Source organism: Nesoenas mayeri (assembly GCF_963082525.1).
Source record: "Nesoenas mayeri genome assembly, chromosome: 2".
Taxonomy (NCBI): Eukaryota; Metazoa; Chordata; class Aves; order Columbiformes; family Columbidae; genus Nesoenas; species Nesoenas mayeri.
Window position 1 is genome coordinate 91094847 of NC_137543.1, and position 22507 is coordinate 91117353.

The window sequence follows — 22507 nt, forward strand, 5'->3', positions numbered from 1 at the left end:
AAGAAATGTGCCCTTTTTCAAGGGTCCTTAAAAGGGTTAGAAAAAAAAAGCATTAGAAATCTGCATCAAAGGTGCTATTGATATGAAACTGAAAGAGAAGTGCCAAGTGCAAACACAGCAGAGAGATGGAACCGCAAATCCTGACCAAGTCTGTCCTATGTTTCTGTGGTTTTCATGGTGTTTCCAGGGGGTTACAAGGGAGGATGACCATCAAGTTGATGCCTCTGTGCTCAAAAGTAGTTTTTGAACAGTTTATACAGATTTTTCCTTTTATTTTCCCAAGTAAATTCAGTTGGTTGCATGCACAAGATTCACAGCTCAATGCTAGCAAATGCCAAGCCAAAAAGAAAGTAGAAGGAACAAAAAGAATGAAAGGCCAGAAAAAGCAGACTGAAAATTAGAGTAGTTGCCATTAAAAACAATGAACAAACAAAACCCAACTCTACCACAAAACTTGTACGGGCAGTAGAGTAAGTGGAGTGAGAGAGGCACTGGAACAGGTTGTCCAGAGAAGCTGTGGATGCCCCACCCCTGGAAGTGTTCAAGGCCACATAGGATGGGTCTCTGAGCAACCTGGTCTAGTGGAAGGTGTCCCTGCCCATAACGGGGGTTGAACTAGATGATCTTTAAGGTCCCTTCCAACCCAAACCATTTTATGTTTCTATGTGTAATGGTCATGATTGCTGCACTGCTCAAGACAGCAGTATGCTCTGATTCTTCTTGTGGTGAGTGTGCAAGGACATGGGACTTCTTCAGAAGAGGCACTCATTTTACATGCAATGCTGTCAATGAGGAAAATCACTAGAGATGCTCATTTGTTCAGTAAATGTTCCTCCCCCATCCAGCTTGACTGCCTTTGTCCCCTTCTCACATGCTGTCGAGTAGCTGCAGAGACCACCTCTCCCCCTTCACAGCAGAGGTGGTGAAGAAGGTGGGTTTCCCCCTTGCTCCTCATCCAGCTGCTCCATGGTGCACAGCTGCAGGCTCAGGCTGCACGGGCTGGTAGGAGCTGTGTGGGAGCCTTTGTCTGGAAGAGCTCCGGCCCTGCATCCCTGAGCATCAGTGGAGAGCAATTCAGCACTGCTGCCTGGGAAGTGCCAACTGCTGAGATGCTGAATATTCAAGCTAGGCACAGCAGCTTAATACAAGGGTGAGAAATCATAAAAAGGAGTGCTCTTTGCTGTATCTGCATCTCTCTCTTACAATATTTTTTAAATGGCTGAGTTGTGCTAAAGATACAAGTCTTTAAAACAGTTTTTAAGTGTAAATGTGACATTTCCTCCACTAATGACACTTTCTTCAGGTGAAAGATGCACAGTTGTCTGACTAGCTCAGCCCTGGGTCTTTGCCTGAGTAGTTACTCTAGAATGAATTATATCCATAGTGGTCGTTTCATAAGTTCTTTTCTTTTTTTGTGTTAAGCACTCAGCTTGCATTTAGTGTCTCAGTTTGAATGTGAAAATATTCTGAAAGGTGAAAGATCAGTGATTTATATGTAGTACCCAGCATCCTTCTGCCCAGTGCTCATTTTACTTGGAGTTTGTGTCATAACAGATATGTCAGTGAAGAGAATGTACTGTATTTTTTTCCCAAAACATTAAAAATCCATGCTTATTTCATGCCTGCTAATTCTCGGTCACAGAGCGTCTTTAATTAAAAGATGAATGACAAAATAGTGTTAGTGTGGATGGTATGTAATTGCAGCCAATTATTTTTTATTATTAATTTTTTATTCTTGAAAATCCATGTATGTGTCTACTCATTTCCATGTTCTTCTCTCACCAAAAGCAAACCACTCAATGTCTCTAGCCATATGGATTTCATATGCCATTCAGAGCAACCCAGTCTTATATGGTAATGACTCAACAACTCACTGAATCCAGTTAGCAGCTTTATAGGTCGTTACTCAAAGTATCTCCTAGTTAAGTTTCATAACAGTCCCACTTAGATTATCTCACATCCTCCATGTAACTATTCATTAAAGCAGCCATGCCTTCTATCAGCAAAGGAGTGATTCATCGTTAGTATTTCTCTCTCTTGATCCCCACACCCTACTTCTGGCCAGCCTTGCTTCTTAATATCCGAAAGCCAAACAGTCACCTTGGGCTGATGTCCCACAATAGAAGGGAGTAGTTAAAGGCAATGTTATTGAACAGATTAATCTTTAATGGTGGTAACCTCTTAAGCATTGCTGCTATGTTTGATGAAATACTCGAAGAGTGAGCTTACAAGCTCAGGTCTCTCTTTCCAGGATCTGTATTACATTTACCAGAAGGGGAACTTCGCTTGCATAGAACGAAATCTATCCTAGACTAGAGGACCTATGAAGGACCCTACACACATAAGGTCTGCTCAGACCACTGACCTCAGGCTTAACTGGTGGCAAAAGAGTTTGCAGTGTTGCAAAGTTCAGCTGTAATAGCCATTTGTTGCTTACCCCTGCTCATGCTGTCCTGAACACATTCATCCATTTTCTAACTAACCTGGTGTATCATTGTTTTTAAGAAGAGGATCTGACTGGCTGCTTCTGCTGATCAGTTTTAAAAACATTGCTGCCCAGGAACCTGTCCCTGTTGTTTTGTAAAACGTCAGCTGAATCCTCATTTGGCAGAAGGAGATGTCATCCCATTGCCTTCAGTGCAAATAGGTCAGGAGACTGGACTCAGCAGCATTTGGGGACAGCCAGACAGGTTGTTTTTTTTCCTTTCCCTTATAACATAACATGTTTTCACATGAACTTAGGGGAAAAAAAGGAGCATGTGCTTTAGTGCGTATGTGAATTCAGTGAAATACCAGCTTGTGATTTTACCCCCTGTTTTCACGTGCATTTCTCCTGGCAGTGTCAAGTCTTGGTTTGTGCTTTTCTCATCCCCATACTGTGCTGGCACAGCGACTGGTGTGGCCATTCAGTGAATCAGATTGGGACTATTAGGTTCTTTTTCTACCTGGTCATTTTTCAGCCACATCAGCTCGATAGTATTGTTCATCACACATGAAGCCACTCAGGCAATTTCTCTGGTTTAGTACAGTAGAATAAATCTGAGAAGCAGGGAGAAGCACCTGGAGACAGGATTGGAGAAGGATTTGTGCATGCAGCATGGCTGCTCAGTTTTATTGACTCACCCATGTGCACCTGAAATGCTCACACAGTTATTTGAGGAAAAGAAAGTAGATAGAGGCTCAAACTTAAAAAAAAAATAAAAATAGACTCAAAAATTGATCCAGCATGGTATGGATTTAAGCATGAGCTTTGCAGGTGAATGCTGAGCCTGATCCAGATTCTTTCATTGCTTTCCTGTGGAGTTTCTGTGATGTTTTTTGTGGGATATAGAGAATCAGAACTGTGATTTGTTGGGACACAAGAGACTAAGCTTGCCCTTGCCAGTTAAGATGTGCTAGAAATATAAGAAAGTTCTCATCCAGCTTGGAAGTGCTTATTAATGTTTTGACTTTCCTATAACTGTCCAAGTCCCATGCAACCTATGCTTCAGTCTGATGCTTCAGGTTCAGTGGTAGGTTAATCCTAGTGAAGGATCGGATTGTTTTAACCTTTCCTCATATGGAAGCTAAAGTAAAATCACAATAGCATCAGGTATGATACTGATTGAATCCTGTGGATGAAAAGCGTATGGGTTTCAGAAGTGAGATCTGCAAGTGTCTGTCACCCTTTGTCTACTTCATGCTGCTCAGCAATCCAGTCTTACTGGGTTGTCCAAAATGTGTCTCTGTGTCTTCACATTTTAGTAGAGACTACAGTGCAAAAGGTCGCAGAGATATTGCAGTCTTCCTCCTCTTCTTCTTTAAGGGCTTTTCCTCTGACATCTCTTTCATTTTAAGGAGTTACATTGCCTCACTGAATCCACACACCCAGCATCAGTGTCTGCTCTACAAAGAAATGGTGTCACTGTCTGAGGAGAAGAATTTGTGCATGTGAGTGAAGTGGGGAGACACAGTGGGTGCAGATGATTCAGAAGGGAGGATGAGTAGCATTGCAACCCTCTCAGCAGTGGTGCCTAATAATTTTTCATGTCCTTTGGTACTGTGTCTGTTTCAAAACACCAGTGTTAGAACACCAGCCATCCTGGCTAGGTGTGACAAGAATTAGGCAAAGTAGAGAACAAACTCTGCTGATCGTAATGGTGAGACCTCCAGGTGATACCTGGTGAGGTGACTATTCTGCTGTAGCCACCTGTAGTCTCAGAAGAAACATCTCCTGCCTTGTTTGCTACTGTAGTCCAGATGGAGAAGATCTGCTAGCAGAGATGGTGGTGTTTAAGGTCATGCCACCAAATTGCTGCATCTTATGTATAATAAATATCAGTCTCCTCTTCTAAAGTCAGTAATGTAAGAGTAGCTTGAGTTCATTTCAGTCAGCTATCTGGATTTATAGTTGCTGTCTGGGTGCAGCTGCGTGCAACCTATGCCAGTTTACCTACAAGTAAGGCAGATAATGTGGGACTGTGGTGCAGGAGCCTGCCTTATGTGAGTCTTTCTGCTATGACTTGGACAATCATGTCAAGAATGTGATCTTTTTTTTTGAGGAGAAAGGAGAGTATATGTCTTAAACCTGTTTAAGGGAGTCTTCAGTTCAGAGAAAAACAGACTGCAGTACTTTCAAAGTAGTACATGCCCCCATTAAGCCATTTTTTGTTACTGTACAGGCATAAGTCATAAATAGTTTATTTGTTCCTTGGCAAGTTCATATTTCATGTGAGAATGAAAGAACACATATGCAATGGAACTTTTATGAGATCAACATTTAATCCCTGAAAAAGATTTAATAAACATCAAGATTTGCCCCAAACTGGTGATCTTATCTGTCCAAGCAAACTTGCAAACGTTAATAAAAACGTAGCCTTTGCAGCAATAGCTGTGAGTGTATATATACACTTACACACACTTATTCTTATAGAGGTTATTTTTCCTTGTAGCAAAGTTGTGGCCTCTCATTCTCTGCTGCAAAATACAGTGTACGTAGATGATAAAATGAAAGGCAGCTCCTTCCTCGCAGCTATTCTATACATAAGGAAGAGGTACAATAAGTGAATACAGAACAGCAAGTGAGATTGAGGGGGCCAGGATAACATGTACAAATACAGGGGAAACATGGCTAGTTATTCAGAGCATTATATTGGAGCCCCATAAGATGAGATTTCTATTATGTTTCTGTGTATTTCTGTTGTTAGGAGATTAGCTGATCTGCAGAATGTCCTTTGACACGTCATTTCCTCTCTGTTTTTCACTGTCTCTACCTGCAATGGGGCATAAAGTTAATAAACTTTTGTCAAAAGGCCACAGCCTCGAGAGCTATTGTCCTTCTCAGACCCAACCAGCCTTCATTCAAGGACTGGTGTCTCAGGCGTCTCCTGGTTGCTGGACCTCCCCAAATTGCCTTGGGGTGCAAATTTCCAACAGGCTTGTTTGCAACATTGTTAAGGTAGAAGAAAGACTTAACCTATTTTTTTAAAGATTGCCTGGGGTTGAACGTGAACTTGGAAAGCTGAAAGCAAAGGGTTAATCTCTTGATATAAACTCAGAAAGGCCTAAAAGAGAAAGATGCAGTTTGGCCTGTCAAGGATTTGCAGCATCTTCTGTGGCTGTTCCTTAGAGCTTTCCTAAGGCATCTCTCAGCACTGAAGCAAAGGGGACCAGCAGCTGAGTGACATTCTCCCTGTGGGCTGCTGTCTTACAGAGTGAACTTTTTCTGGAGTTTTTGGTTGTTTTTTTTTTTTGGCTTTAGGCAGTGAAAGGTATCGCAGCAGCATTTTGCTTTCCTGTCTGCTGTATTTCAACATCAGTCTATAATGCAGGGTTGATAGTCTAAAGAGATGATGTCATTTTCAGGGGATTCCTTTCCCCTCTCAATCTGTTGGTCTTTGCTGTTACCCTTCAAAAGTTTTTCCCTGTTTGCTTTATCTCCTAGGAGTCTAGTGTTGGTAACACAGAGCTCTTTTGCCAGGTGTAGCAACAATTATTCCTATTTCCTACCTCCTTGGCATCCTGAACTGGACATATTTCCCCATCTTCTTCTAATGCAATGGGATAAACAAATGACACGTATTCAGGTGGAGCTACAAGGAGCTATCTTTGCTACTCAAGTAACTTTCTGCATTTTAGAGACCGTTACATTATTTTATGCTAAAGAGTTGAAGAGTACTGCCACCTAGTTCATCCTCCTACTCCAAACCAGGATCAGCTCTACTTATAGCATTCCTGACAGACACTTGTATAACCAGTCCTTAAAGATTTCCAGCATTGGGGACCTCACCACTTTTCCAAGTGAATTTTCAAGCTGAACATTTCTGCAATATGAGCTCATTACTTTCATCTCCTGCTGCTTGTGAATGTTGATGAACAGATTATTACCTAACTCTGTGCTGCAGCATTTCATGTGTTTGAAGGATGTTTTCCTGCTCTCTCTTCTTTAGGCTGAGCAACCTGCATTCTCTCAGTCGCTCCTTGTAATTTGTGTTATCCAGACATCTGCATGTTGCCATTGCTCCCTTAGTCATCTGCCTCCCATTGCCTCGCGTCTTTCTCAAGGTGTGGAAAGGGTACTTCAGCTGAACCGGTAGCAGTGTTGAGCGGGGCAGGGGTATGTCACTCCAGCTGCATCCCAGCTGTTTGTCCCAGGCTGGGGCTTGCTAAGCTTAAAGCAGCACAGCAACATCATGAATTCACCTTTGGCTCGTGAATCTGTGCAGCTGTCTGATGCTTTGTGCAGCACTGCTTTACGCCCAGTTGTTCTTCATGCTCTGTACATGCAGCTATTTGGTTTTGGCAAAATACAGAAGCTTACACTTGTCCTGGCTGAAATGTATCCTTCAGATTTTTCAGTCAAGATTATTTTAGTCTTGTCCTCAGTTATATTTGCTATTTTACCCAGCCTAATGTAATTTCCTGGCTAACAAACCTTTCTGCTGCATCATCTAACCTATTATTAGATGAAAATATTCCATCACATGGGAACCAGGATGAAGAACCCTGCAAGAAAGATCCTTCGGATTTGGCTACGAGCTGTGGATAACTGCTTCCAAAAACTATGAATTATTAGCAAACATTTGGAGTATCACTTTCTAGTAATAATGATATTGATCACCAGTTTTCTCGTCTATCTTCATGCAACTGCCTCAAAGGCAAAACGTTTAGGGATGCAGATTCTTTACTACCTAATTTTACAAACTGCATTACTTTTTTTCTTCTTTTTTTTTCACATTTTGTTCTAACTTTAAATTTTTTTTCCTAAGATTTTTCAACTTTGCCTGAAACTGCTTGCAACTCCCAATGGATCCAGGTTTTGTGTCATTTTGATCTTGGTCCATTTTTTCTTCTCTGGTTTAGCTGGCTATGAATATACATGTCATATGCACATACACACCCCTGCACAGGCATCTGCCCCCTATAGTATTTGCTACTTCCTTCAATTTATTGTTTCGTTTATTGATTATTGATTTACCAGCCTGTTACCCCTTTATAGTGGGAAATTAGATTGTTTTGACTAGATTTGCTCCATGTTCTCTATTTTTTGTCTTTTTAAATTTCCATTGTGTGCTTAAAAGTGGTTTGGTTGTCTGCACCTGAATCTTTCTTGGAATGTAAAGTAAAAGCAAATGGTATATAGCTTCTATGGCTTCCTAGTTGCGGGGCGGGGACACACTTGTTGTTGTTCTTGGGGTGTTTTTCTGGGGAGTGGTGGTTATTTTTCGTTTTATTTTTTGTTTGGTTGGTTGTTGGGGATGTGTGTTCATTTGTGGGTTTTGTTTTGTTATTTTTGTTTGTTCATTTGTTTTCAAAATTAGGCACTCTGTTTGACCCTTTACAAACATTTGGTACCTTATTTGTCTTCCATGAACTCTCAAAGACAGCTCTGAGATTTCTTCTGGTCATTCCTAAAGTGTTTTAGGACAAAGTTCATCTCTCAGACAATTTGAGAACATTTGATTTACTCTAGTGTTCCCTGGTATTCCCCATTCTGGGCTGAAATCTTACCCTTCTTTGCTGGTATTAATTCCTTCTAGTGAGAGGATCATTTGGCCTTTTTTAGTAAAGTCTTAGCAAAAACGGTATTTTGATCTTTCTAGTATAATATCTCAATGGCTTTCTTTCCTTTCTGGAGCAGCAGACCGATAATTTCATGGTACTTACAGAATAATGCATCTCATTTTGTGCCCTGACCTTTTAGTCTTCATGACCAAACGTTGTTTTATTGTGTGATGCTCATATACTCTTACCATAGGAGACATTTACTATGCATACATCCTATCACATTCACATTTGTCTTTTAATTTCTTTTTTTTGTGAGTGTCTATAATATTAACTGGGCAAGATGCCAAATGTGGAAGTTAGAGTTTTCCAAATTAATGCTCATTTTGACAGCTGTAAAAGTTCTGGCCAGTGCAGCTGATTGGTATATGTTGTCATCATCTGGCTAGTTTCAATGGTGCTGGGACATTTCCCCCATCATTATATTCAAAATAACCAGGCAAATCTCACCTACAAGACATGGATTGTTTGTCTGTCATTGTGGTCTAAATGCATTACCTGCACAAATGGGAACCAACAAGAGAAACATTTAACAGGCAGACAGTTTTCCTGAGTGTTAATAGTAGTTAAATCTGCTGGCCAGTAGTTATCCTTACTTTGAGGACTTATTTCTGAGTTGTCTTACCAAGGCAGCAACTGTCAGAGGAGTGATGAGAACAGGTTTCTTGTGACTGTCTGTGTGGAACCACACTACCCTTAGGGGAGGGAAAGTGGGGAATTTCTGCATCTCCAAAACAAATCCAGTTAGCCAGATTAACACTTATAAAACCTGACAATTCTGAGAGGAAAAGTAAGGTATGGACTGGAAGGAGACAGTAAACACCACTTAATTGTGCAAGCAGCTGCAGAATTTCCACAAGGTTTAACAGATACTGGAAGCAGTCCCATTGAGAACCCCCCTATATTTGCACACACAGAGGAACAAATGTTTTCAAGTTGCATTCTAGTGCTGCAGGCTGCTCAGGGGGGCAGGTGCTTTTCATTTGTTGCTTTTACACAAAAAAGGCAAGTGATTTGTTTAACCTCTGCTTTTAGTTTTTAGGTCTCTCCTGTCAGCTGGTCTCTGGTTAACTCATCTCTTCTTGCTCCCTTCTTCTTCCCTGCCTCCTGTTTTTTCCTGATTTGGGATTAGTTTGTCATTTAACAAACAACGCATTTGCTTATCCTGATGTTGGCTCTGCACTTTTCCCTATCCTGTCCATTGTATATGGGATGAGTTGCTTTTTCGTGCTGCAGCCTGTTTGGTTTTCAGGGCTGCTTTACAATTTGAAGAAAAGAAGGGTGGCTGGAAGTGTGTGTCAGGGGAGAAGAGTAACTCAAAAGAAGAATAACTCAAAAGGTCTACACTTAGCTAAGTCCCCCATCTGTCATCATTCACCATGTGACCTTGGAATAATCACTTAGGTTCTTGTTCTGAGTCCGGAGCCATGTCCCTCTTTACCTCAACTCTCAGCAAACGTAAAGGGAACTTAAACACCTATCTCCTGGACAAAACCATGAATCTCAGGGATGAAATCTATGCAAGTACCTGAAACAGCATCCGGTCCTTCCCATGCACTTGTCTGCCACCTGACTTCGTAGATCCTGATTTCTGACAGTGCTCAATGGAGGTACTTTTGAACTGGCTGTCACTCCCATCTATCTTCATTTCTTAGAACGAATTGTTTTAAATTCTCATATAAATTCTCTTTTTACTTGATTATGGAATATGTTTTAATTTGACAGTGATGTTATTTTTAGTAATACTTTTTGTAGCCTTTAGTATTAACATCTAGTTGGGGGAAAAAACTGCTAAATATTTATGCTTCTTTTCTTTGATCTTTCGCTCAGAGGAACTGAAAAGGTATCACACTTAACATTTTTACTATAAATATTTTAGATAGCATTTGAAAGAGTCCAAATTCACCTCTCTTGTTGGATTTGTTCATAGTATTGAGATAGGTTGTTGTTCTTAAGTGCTTCAAGATGGCATTTCAGTTGCCAATGATTGGAAACTTTTAAGTGATACTGTTCTGGCTAATGACCCGCGATGGAATCATCAGTATTGCTGTTTGACAGAAGAAGGACCAAAGCCTCTGTGGCATCCTCTTCCTCGTAGGCTGCTGCTCAGAGGGAGGCAAATATAATGTCTTCAAACAAGAAGCAAAACAACTTAGCAAACACAGTGTGTCTTCCAGAGTTACTCTCTGCAAGCAGGTTGTGTCCCTGATCTGCTCCAGTACCAGCCAGTTGCCCTGGAAGAGCACAGGGCATTGTGAATGACATATCTAAGTCATGAAGTTCTACCAGACCCCCATAGCCTGTTGCTGCTTGAGGTACCTCTTTCGACCATTAAATTCCTAGGGATTTAGGAGGTCAAGAGAAATGTGGAAGAAGTGGGAGAGCCAGCAATGATAGAAAATATGTGGATTTGTCATTGTTTTAGTTGCTGAAAATGTACATTTTTCTGTCAGAATTTCTGGCTAGCAGCCAAAATGCTTCAGCTGCCAGGACTTCCAGGTATCACATGCTTCTGTTCTTCTCAATATGCTCTGATTCCTCATCAGCTATGTCACCCAAGTTTCTTGTCCAGAGAGGGGAGGTGATCCATCATAGGAGTTTCTGGCCTTGGCCTCTCATGGGAAATGTAGTCCTGCCTTGGGTTCTGAACAACATAGGGAAGGAGAAAGTCAAGGATCTTATATGACAGTCCCCATGAGACACAATATCCAAATGGAGTTATTTTGTTCTTTTGTTTGCTGGGCTGACAAATGTTTAAGTCTCTAGTGGTTAATTTTTAAACAACAAGTAACAAAAAGTATTAGCCCTTGCATTTTGTTTTGGTGAAAACATGATTAAACTTTGAAAAGCATTTGACACAAAACCTTTTGAGTCAAACCTAGGGAAAGTGAAGCAAAATAAAACCCTGTGCTGTACACAGAACAGCTATTCTGTCCTGTCTGATGCTGAGACTGTCGCTTTTTCCCACTTACTTTCAGCATCCAATTATTTTTCTATCGTAAAATCAGGTGTCTCAAGTATTTTACCAAACAATCATTGCTTGTTTGTTGCTGGAATCGGTAGAAGTTATTTCACTAGATTTTGTATTTCTGTGTTTGTATTGGAAAGTTTACTTTTTCCTATCTTTATTCTACCTATGCAGTCCTTGTATCTGTCATAGTGATAACCCTGAAGAAAAAATATGGTATGTACCCTATTCTGAGCCTCACAGGCTTGCACACCTTCTGATCTTTGTGTGCGTGGCCGCTGCACGGCTTTCTTTTATTCCTGAAAGCCTTAGCCTCCGTAAGTTGAGAGACTCGTTCCATTAAAAGTGCATAACGTTGCATCTATCTGGCATATGATGAATGCTCCGGGGTTACTATGCTGACAGCAAGCAAAGTCTTGAAGATATTCAGCCTCTAGCTTACTCTTGAATCTTCCTGGATTTAGAGCAGGATTTTGAACTGGCTCACTAGATGGAGTGGTGAGCCCCTAAAAATTGAGAAGGCCCCGTGTGAACTGAGAACACAAAGTTCATCTTACAAGAGGGACAACTCCCAGTCACATCCAAGTTTAAATCCACATGAAATGGGTTCCTCAGTACTGGTGTAGGTCAGATATGATGGGAATTCTGTTGCCTGTGCTTGATAGATGATTTTCCCAAAGAGACGGAGACTGGAGAACGAGCAGTCATCACTGATGCTTGAATCCATCCCCCTGAGAATGGGGTTTATACCTGCTTTATGACCATTGATCATTGCTTTCTTCAAGGAATCAATGAGTCATTGTATTAAAACCAAAAACAACAAAAGACACAATCCCAAACCCTAAGGCTTTGCAGTTTTTTTCTGGCTTTCTATGGCAGCAAAAGTCTGTGTCACAGTTAGCTTATGATCCTGTGGGGACTTTGGATTTTCTTTGGGTATAACAGAGAATGATATTTTTCTCCTTATTCTTCACCCTAGTGATATTTCATCGTTGTCTGCCTGTAATGGATTCCATTACTTTTGATGCTGTGAGGCTTAAGAGCTTTTTAATAGGAAGTGCTTGGATCTGAGATGGGTTGACTGAGTCGTTGGCTGGTTACTGAGACAACTGTAACTGCGCACAAGGGAAATACTCTCTCCGTTTCTTGTGTAACTCAGTTGGTTTACAGGAATTTCCCCTGCTTGGGATTGGGAGCTGGTGGAAAAAGGCCCTGCACCACTCACATTAGTTCTTCTTTTGCTGGCATAGATCAACAAACCGAGGTGGTCTGGTGACATGAGAAAAGGTCATTTAGGGCCACAGTGCTGGGCCAAAGCACAAGTAATTGCTTGAATTGTTTCACTAAACATTTAGTGGGTACATCTAGCAGCCAGGAGACTTTCTCTTTCAGGTGATGCTTACGATATTTTTTTTTTTTCAGTGTATATCTGTTTTTGTCTCTTCCTGCATGTAAGAAATGAGGTGATAAATTCAGGTAGAAAAGGAAAATCATGATCAAAACTTTCTAACCGGTCCAATGTTTTCAGATACTTGACAATGGCTTAGATCCTATTTATGGCTGTTCAACAGTGTTTCAGTGACTGAGAAGCTGAAAAGTTTCCAAGTGCTTTCATTTTTCATCTACCTTTCATTATCTTAACATGCAAGTGTTATTTATGTCCTTTGCTACTGCATCCCATACCATGTTCTTTATCTGTCTCAATAAGTTGGCTATTAACAGAATTTTCACTTTTTTTCCTACACTAAGACAAAAGCTTAAAATGGAATTAATATTAAAGAAAGAAAGAATGAAAAGGCCAAGCAGGTTCAGGGTTTGGTATTCAGATAAAGATTTCTACAAGTCCAATTAGAAAAGAGCAAAAAGTCCATTACTGTCTCAATTTTGTGAAATAGAAGAACAATATTTCAGTCCTATTGTCTGTCAGTAAACTGCATCTCTTTTAAAGTGATCACCAGAAAAATCCACAGTGGTCAGATAAAGCTGACCATCTCAGCATGGTCGTGTTGACCAGAACTGTCTTTGAAGATGAACCGTCCTTCTGCCAGGTGTCAGCTGGAAAAGGTGTTAAATAGAAATGACCATTCCCTGCTTTCTGCGGGTTTAAAATAATTCTTTTTTCTGGAGGTGAGCTAGTGCCTTTCACTAACATCAGAATCACCGTAAACAAAAACATGTCCATTTTTTAAAAATATGCTGTTGTATACAACACGCTCTTCCAGAGAAATTGAGTATTAGCATTTGAAAGGGCTGAGGAGAATGCGTCTTTGGGAAAGGCCTTTGTTCAGAGAATTACTGCTATATTCTATGAGCATATCACCATGGTAATTGAATTATTTGCCATTGACAGTAAGGTATATAGCACAAGCCTTTTGCCATTTTCCATGATGTGGTTCCTAGCAAAGAGTGCTATTTGTCAATTTAGAATTTATAGTATGACATTTAGCAGTTGTGCCTGCTATCACAGTGGTGGATGTGGTTTGAAAGCATGAAACAAAAGGAAAAGGTATTTATATCTTCTTCTTCATGCAGTTTAATATTCTTCCCCATTTCCACTTAGAACATGAACCATTCTGGAACTGCTGGAGCCACAAAGCAGAATCAAAGCTGGGCTCTCTGCATGGCTTTGGCAACTATGATGCTAGTGACATCAGACAGTATTTTCCTTTCTTCCCATCATTGTCCCTTTTAGGACATCATTGCAAACAAAACAGGCATTTCTCTTCCCCGAGGTCATTCCGTGCATAGTCAGAGCATGACATGATCTCTGTGAAGCATGTGGTGGTCATTGAGTACTCTGTGAAGGTTTATGTAAGGCAATTACATGATGAATCTTTTGGAGGGATATAGCATACAAACTGCTATGGCAGGAATTGGGAGACCCTTAAAGAACCTCATTAACACGACTCACTTAACAGAGAGAAAATAATCTCATAATTACTGTATGTGTAGATCTTTCATTTTAAATAATATTCTGTAGGAAAAGGTGCGATATAGATATGGTGGTGAGCAGTGCTGCTTGGTGCACTGCTCGGAGTACAAAAGAGATAGTTCTCTTATCCGCTCCTTGATGCTGCAGGAGATTGTGATCTCTGCTTTTCTGTTCCTCAAAGTAAATCCAGCTTAGTAGAAAAATGTCTGATTCTATGTTGCCCTCACCACATAAGAGTAAGGGTAACCTCCCTTTAGAATCTTCCGTGCTTTATTTAAGACAGATGGAAAGCAGAAGGTGGGGGTTTCCCCACTCACTGCTGTCCCTTTTGTCTTGTTCTTCAAGTGCAGGATGGAGAAATTTTCATTCTTATTAAGGTATTGCATGTGGTTGAGACAAATGCCAGTACCAGGCCTTTATACTTTAGGCAACCTCTTGATTACCCAATGACCCTGTGTCCTTAGTCTGATCTAACCACTGACACAGGTTCCCCAGTATGTTTAGGTGGTTTGCTATTGGTAGCTTCTGGGATCAGCTTTCTAGCCGAGTTGTGTTTAAAACATCCTTCAGTGGACTTCTAAGCAGGGAAAGCTATTAACACCCAGGTGTTAGTTTTTATTTTGTAAGATACACTTTCATCCTAGCCCCGGTCCCAGTGTCAGGTTGCTTTCGTGTTTGTTTTATTCAACTGGTGGCAGATTAGGGCCCCTTAATTTCTTGCTGTGCTCAGATATCAGGATGAAATATCGAAATGTATACACTGACCTTCAGGTTGGCCCCGTCCAGCAAATCCAACCTGGCGGTGAGCAGCTCCCATGCACGTGGAGCCGGCTGCATGCCAATTCCTCAAAATCACAAGGCAAAGCTCTTTCCTCAAAAAAAACGTGAAAGAGCATTAAGCATTGTTTCACTCCAGTGTTTGCTCACAGTGTTCTTGTTTCCTCCTGCAGCATCAGAATAAATCCCTGTCTTCCTTTTCTCTTTGAGCAATGCTTCACTCTATTCACTGCGTTTCATTACCTGAAAGCCGCAGGCTGGTGCAGAGGAGACTTTTGACACTAAGATCAGCTGAAGCCTAATGGGAGAGGAGTCCGTGCGACTGGTGGTGCAGCTTAGGTAAATAAAGCCCAAAGTGCTCACTGTTAAGGTTCTTTTTTATTATTATTCTTTTTTTTTTTTTTTTTTTTAACCCAGAGAAGCTGTTGTTCTAGGTTTTGGCCTCAAATTTTCTGTTGCTCAGGATAAAGAGCTACTGCTTCTATATCATCAGGCTGCAGCATGACATGCAGGAGAGAGTTCATTATGCATTAGCAGAGCCATCTTTAAGGTAGGCAAACACTCTGTGACTCTGCAGAACAAAAGGAAAGCAAGAGAGGCAATCAGCAAACATGTATTATTTGCTGACAATAATTGTTTCCAGTTGCAGCTGACGGCAGTGATTGATCACATTGTTTTAGTATTTTGTTTGAGGGAGGGGGTAGGTGTTGGGGGCAGGAAGAGCCAGGAAGTACTCTTCCCTGTCTCCCTTGAAAAGGTAGCTAATACTACTTTTAATACAGTGCTTAAGGTTTTGAAACTTGCAGTGTGTCTTTTCTTGAAATAGCACTGAACCATTATACTCTGTCTTTCTAATTAGTAACCAAGATGCAAATAAACCTAGCTGAAAGGTGGGAGAAAAATGTCACATACCAACCACGAGTGATTTGTAGCCAACCATGTGTATTAGTAGTTACATATTTTTTTTTTTTTTTGCTATAATTAAAGTTAGTGAAATTACCATTTAATGCAACCCCCGTTTTACTTCTAATGCACCAATGCTTAACTTCAGCTGCAGTTTACAGAACTCTATTGCGGTGTTGCTCTGTAAGACCTCTACTCTTTCCTAGTTCAAATGCCTCCTAAAGATGCTGGTTTTCCACAAGACCCACAAGAAACTATTGCATCCTATTCTGACCTATTTAATTTGCCTCATGAATGAGCTGCTCACTAGGATGGAGGGAGATAACCAAACATGTTGGTCAAGAGGAAACGTTACCTTCAGTTAATCACAACCAGTGAAGAAACAGTGCTGTAGCTATCCCTACCACAGCTTAAATACATTAAACAAACTTGTGTTTACATCACATTGAATGGTGTCAATGAGTTTTCCATCATGTGATATATTCCCAGTATATACAAGACTTCAGGATCAGGGCTACAATTGTACATCTTCTAAATAGATTTTCAGCCAAAGCGATTTGCAAATGTTTTTTGTTCAGGTGGGTTGTTTTGGCACCATTAAAAGCATTTCAGGTATTTGCCAGCCTGGTTTCTGTTGAGCCCAAATTCATTATCCCTCTCTCTTATTCAAATTTCTCTCTTACAATGCAGCATGTAGCCAAACCCTTCTTATTCTATTTTCTTGCTTCTCCCAGGCCTGTCCTCTCTCCTGCCTTGCAGAGGTGGAAGCAGAGCAGAGCAACACCTTCTCCACAGTTACACCTCCCCCTCTTTTCTGGAATATCACTTTTCTACAGCGTTTAACCTGCACCCAGGGAAAGCTCTTGACTGCTTTTTAGCAGTTAACTGCAGTCAGCTTAACACTTTATGAAATGCAGTTTGCCCTTGCCTATGCTAGGCAGATTTAACTTGCTTTATCTTCAGAGCACACAAAAAAGGCTGAATGCTTTAATTTAAAATAACCTTTTTGTTGTAAACTGCCAGTGTGAGCAGGGCAAGCTTCCCACCCACATATGATGGGTCAAAGTCGGTATCAGATAGCTATTCTGAGATAAAAACTACCTGTGCCAGTTTCTAATAAGATTTAAGGTTGAAATTAGTATCTTGAGAGAGTGGTCTTTGTGTATGAGCACATACAACCTTAGTTTTAATGAAATAGTCATAATAAACATGGTTTCTAACATGAAACAATTTTCAGGAGAGAGATGACCCGAAGCTTTCTGAATGCCTTTGTGTGCGGTTAAGTGCTGGCTTGGGAGATCCTTCTGTCTAGTACTTGATCTCTAGTTTCCCATTATTTTTCCCTTCAGATTTTCTTTCTTTCACTGAAGCGTGTGCTTGCCTTTGAAGGAAGATGTTGTATGGGCTCCATTTGAAACTAAAAATAAAAAGAATTCCACAACTGCCATTTAAATTCAGTAATTCAAGCTCTGCAACTGTAGAGATAACCCTTGCAAGAGCTATGTACTCCAGCCTGTTTTTAAGGGAGAAGATTATTTTGCTCTCTTATTCACCTTACTGTTTTGCTTCTGGTTTTACATTAGCTTGTCTTTGCCAAACTCAGCGGCTCTTAAATACATTATTTTTTGCCCATCGTTCCTCCTTCCATGTTCTCTTTTGCCTTTTCCTTTCCAGAGTAGCAGGGAGTCAGGAATTTTACTCTCTGTGTCTGCTGGTGGCCTAATGGATAAGGCAGTGGCCTCCTAAACCAGGGTTTGGGTCCCAGCTGTGGTGACTCACCACCATCCCACCAGGTGCCTCTGTTCAACAGGCACAAGGCCCGGGATGGGGAATGCAGGGACTTGAGGAACAGGGGCTGCCAAGGGCAGCACGTTGCTGCCCAGCCTAGAAGGAAGAGAGTCCATTCCAACCACACAGAACCTACTGAATAGGTAGAAAGTCTTGCAAGCAGAACCAAACTACAATGTTGAGGCAGGTGGTAAGTAGTGACAGGGTCACCCTGCATTCTCCATCAAAAACAGCTCCTGCAAAAAAGGGGGGTTGTGATCACAAGAGACCCCTTTCTAAAGGGAACATAAGGCTTGATATGCCAGTGTGACTCACCCTGAGGGAAGTGCTGCCTCACTGGGGCCAAGGTTAAAGGCGTAAAAAACTTACTGCCCTGGTTAAAGCCTCAAACCATTTAGAGGCATGGTTTAGTGCTAGAGTTAGGTTGTGGTTGGACTTGATCGATGATCCTGAGCGTCTCTTCCAACTAAAATGATTCTGTGATGCTCTATGATTTCTTCCCTGTGCCAGACAGGAGTGACGGCCACCCTCATTGCGCGTCTTTCTCCCACAAACGGAGGCTTCAGATGTGTTTTGTCCTTGTTTCTCACTTCCAGCAAAGGCAAAATAGTTACCCGAATTGGGAAATAAATGTTTTACTCTGTGTTTGCAGCTGTGTGTTTGGTCTCCTCACCCAGGCTGGAGCCTGTGTGGTGAGGTTTGTGAGATGCCCTATATCAGCAAGCAGCATTGCTCTCCAGAGGTTGTATGGTGTTTTCCTTGTGCCTGTCAGCACCAGCCCTGCTGGTCTCAGGGGGTTATGTGTATGCAGTGCTCCCTCAAGGCAGCCCCATTAACACCAAAATGAGAGAGCTGTGGTGTCGGCAGCTCAGTGGTGTTAGCATCATCCTTCTCCTTGGCTTGTTTGCTCTGGTGAGAAGCTACCACACTGCAACACAAGCTGAGGTCTTCGGTGGACTTCAGCAAAGTCTTCTGCCAGAATTAAAATTCTACTCAGTCCCACCTCTCCAGACTGTGTATTTTAGCATTAAGGTGATTTTCAAGCAACAGGAACAAAATTAGACTGCAAATAAAAAATGGTCCAGAGGGTAAGTGTTTGGCCTCATGTATTTGCATATGTAGGCACGTGTATTTATGAGTCCTCTTTTGGTTTATATTTTGTAGGACAAAGAAGGTCAGCCATTGCTACCGTATCATTTACCGCCACCCGGAGAGGACTTTAACACAGGACGAGGTGCATCGCATCCATCAAGCTATTGAAGAATCAGCAGTTCGAGAACTTGGGGTTGAGGGCAGATTCTAATAGTGCTGGTCCAAAGCTCTAATGACAGTTGCTTTTTCTTTTTTTTTTTTCTTTTTTCTCCTTTTCTTTTTTTGCCTTTTTGAGATGGGAGGTACAAGTAAAGAGAGGAGTTTGTTACAGAACCTAGCACGTAGAAAACAATTGATAAATATGCAATGGTAAAACTACCAGATAATAAACATTACTACTGAGAAATCATTGACAAAGCGCTGGCGCTTTATTTTAAGAAATGGGGGAACAGCAGTAATGTAAGATTTCCCTCTTGTTACAATAAGAAATACAATGCCTAGTGGTTTTCTGTGTTGTTAATTGGTCCCTAGGTTCCATTAAACTGTAAATACTTGGCAATATTTCTGTGTTGACAGGATCTTCTGTCCATGTAACGAATGAAGCGAATCGGAGACACAGATTAACTTAGGGAAGAAAAACTATTTTATCCTTCCATCCCCCCCCCCCACTTTTTTAAATAAGAAATAGCATGCTTTGCCGCAAGAAACCTTCCAAGAGGTACATCTTACGAAGTCTGGCTGTTTTACCTTTAGAGCCCTTGGGTATTGCTTTCATCTGCTACAGAGAAGGAACCTACGTGGTTCTGGGGCCAGGCTTGGCTGTCTTCAAATGCTGGATGGTTGGTGAGTCTTTCCTGTTGGATCCCCCTGCTCACACAGAGCTGAGCAGAGCTGCTTAGCAAGGTGCCCTGAGCTGTGCCACCTTCCCCAGGTGAGGAGCTCCCTTGTCTCGGTTCTCCTCACACAGGCACTAGTGCAAGATAAGTCTGTTCCCCTGTCGCCACCAAAAGATTGATATCACATGAGGCAGGTTGGCAGAACGGAAAAACTTCCCTACCATGCCTTGAAAGGCAGCTGCCTTGATCTCTCACAGTATCTTTCCAGCAGCAGTGTCTGCTCAGGGATTTGACCTTTAAGGCAGGAAACCAAACTAAAATGGGCTCTCCTACTACTTCAGGCATCTGTCTCTTAACAGGATGCCTGGCTTTTTCATTGCAGGTTATAATAAGTAAATTCTGGAAGTGGTAGGATGCTAGGACCTATGGAAGTGTTCAAAGGGTCTGATAAATACTTGATGAGCCATTGCAGATGCTGATATGGAATATGGGACCTGTTTTTGCTTGTAATGGTGTTTCATAGTCTTGCAGGTCGCATCTGGTTGCTGTGCAGGCAACATTCCCTCCTTCGGGGAAGAAGGCAGTAAAAGCACTGCAATAAACAGGATCTAACACTGATTTATACCTTATCAAGAAACATCTGTACAGCAGGCTTGCGCTCAACCATAAGAAGCCAGTTACTGTTGCAGATGTGACAGAAGCAGAGAGCTCATTTTAATTTCATTACTCAACATATTTAGCTGTGTAAACAAATCCTAATCTAAATCACTGTTGTGTTATCTAAATAACTTGATTATGAAAACAATATGCTAGGCTTTCTACAAGTCAAAAAGGATGGGTGCCATTTAGGCACCAGAGGAACCTAGTTCGTTATTTTTAAACCATGATCTACTGAGATCCATAAATACAGCCCAGCCCATTTGATGTTTCTCTGTCTCCTTCATCCTTTGCCTTTTCAGGACTCTCAGTGAGGACCACTGAAAAGGAGGAGCACTCACCTGAACTGCACTGAGCCGTAATTGTTCCAAGACTGGGCCTGATCGATGCCGCCACACGGAGCAGCAAATTATGTGGATGTTAATTGATGGGATTGCCTACGGAGAGGCTACTAAAACCTACCTGCTGTATGAAAGAACTAATTCTCTTGGTAAAACAAGAGACTATCCTGTTTTAAACTACTGATTATTGAAGTTTCCCTTTTCTGCTCCCCATATCCTTCAGTTCTTCTCTCATTCTGAGAAGCCAGTTTGGGGTGCTTAGAAATCTGGGGAAAACAAGGAGGAGAAAATTGCACAATGAGTCTTTGTCAGTGCAGCCACAGACTGTTATGTCTGGCTTTGCAAGGGAACTTGGGCGTTCTTTAACCAGACGGTCTCCAGCCACTAACATCAGTTGTGTTTGATGCGTCTGGCTGTGAACTGCACTCTGGTGAGGAGGGGCTCCCTGCAACCACCGGGTCTTGAGGGAGCAACATTATTCTTTGAAACCTAAAAGATTAACCTCATGGGCTAGTAGGATAAGGAGGCAATGCAAAGCTGTCCCTGAAGTTGACCCATTGACACCATGTGATCATCTTCTGGAGCAGGTGTTCATGGCAGCAACTTTCAGACAAAAATGTGAACTATTAAGATTAAAAAACCAAACAGCTTATTCAGGAGCAAGCGTGATTTAATTAAATGAAGGATTTTAAGGCCCGTAAAATCTGATGGGCTGGCTGTGGGCATAATATGAATACTTCGGCATGTTTACATTAGGTAAGCCTTTGTCATATAAATTCTAGGATTAATGTACTCTAAAGACCTGGCGAAGTTCTGACAAAAATTTGCCACTACTAGCAAAGCTGGTCAAAAGACATCAGAGTTGCATTTTTATGCTGCTATTCTTTGGAAAATATGCCTTTCCCTTCAAAGTCTGACCTTAATTTTCCTGGGGAAATTTGCTATGAGCACTGGTAGACTCTCAAACTGTATGGTCTCTTGTGGATACCAACAGAGTGCCCATGAAAATCTAAGGGTGTAATAGCCATGATTCATTTTTCCACTGATCAGAGGCACGTGATGCTGAAAGTATCCTAGGGGCAGGGCTGATCCTTGGTGGGAGCATAGAAAACTTGGCTGAGGAAGATCCTTGATACAGCCACTGACCAGCTGTCAAAGAAAGGCTACCCTCAGCTGTCATTTGGCTTTTCTTCAGGCATATTTAGCACAAAGGTAGGTGAACTAGCTTGAAGACCAAGAGCAATGCAGCTGTCAAGGCTGGTTCACTTGCTTGTCTCTGCTACTCTACAGTTTGTTTCATAAACATCCCTCAGTCTTGGACGGGCTACAAATCTAGTAAAGGTGGATGAATTCCTAGTATTGAAGTGATACCATGCCATGTGGAAATACTAAGGAGAACAGCATTTGAGTAATTAATGTGCATGCTGACTGACTAGTGTAGGGACAGGCACAAGGCCTTGCTTTTTGTTTTTATCAAATGCCTGTGCTTATTTGTTTGCTGCTGGGCTTTATATCAGCATCCTTGAATAAAAGAGAAAAAAATCAATTGTAGCAAAAGAAGCTACATATCCCCAGGAGAACTGGCTAGAGATTTCTATGACTGAACAGTATGTTGTGTTTTAATGTTCTGGGTGCTGGTTTTGTTCGTAGTTGCCATTGGTTTTCAAGTTAGCTGTGATTCCTGGAAGGCTAAAGATTTAGCTTTAACACACAATTTGGGATCTTCCCAGTAAACTGGCAGCAAATTTACAGTGCACTAAGACTTACCTGGTTTTGATGTTCTCGTTGAAGGTGCTGCAATGGAAGAGTTGTGAGCTAGAGAAGCAGTAAATTGCTCTGTGTTTTTACCCTTGAGACTTCAGTGAGCTCTGCCATAATATTGCCAGGTATGATCAAACAGTTGCACAAATCTGAAAGCAGTTTTTGCACTGAGAATCCAAAACAGATTAGTAAACCACTGGTGGTGGTCGTTTGCCTTCCATTGAGATTGTAACTCCTATCCCTTCTGCAGGTTGGTGGCCATACTTCAGCACTGCGTTTACTGTCTTCTTACTCTGTGGAGCTGTATTGTGTTTCTCAAGTATTGATAGATTAGTCTCAGCCCTTGAATAATTTCATGTAAGGGTTAGGTTTTGTTGGGGTTTTTTTATGGAAAAAGGGAAGTTGTGGC

The 22507-nt window shown here is 41.5% G+C and overlaps 1 protein-coding gene across 1 annotated transcript in view; it reads left to right on the forward strand.

Annotated features, from left to right (window-relative positions):
• FARS2 (phenylalanyl-tRNA synthetase 2, mitochondrial) overlaps positions 1-19102 on the forward strand; it is a 262800-nt gene extending 243698 nt beyond the window's left edge. Inside the window, exon 7 of the mRNA XM_080338684.1 lies at positions 18576-19102. Coding sequence (XP_080194810.1) covers positions 18576-18714 — 139 coding nt within the window. The 3' untranslated portion in view covers positions 18715-19102. The remainder of the gene's footprint in view (positions 1-18575) is intronic.
• The last annotated feature ends 3405 nt before the right edge of the window (positions 19103-22507 follow it).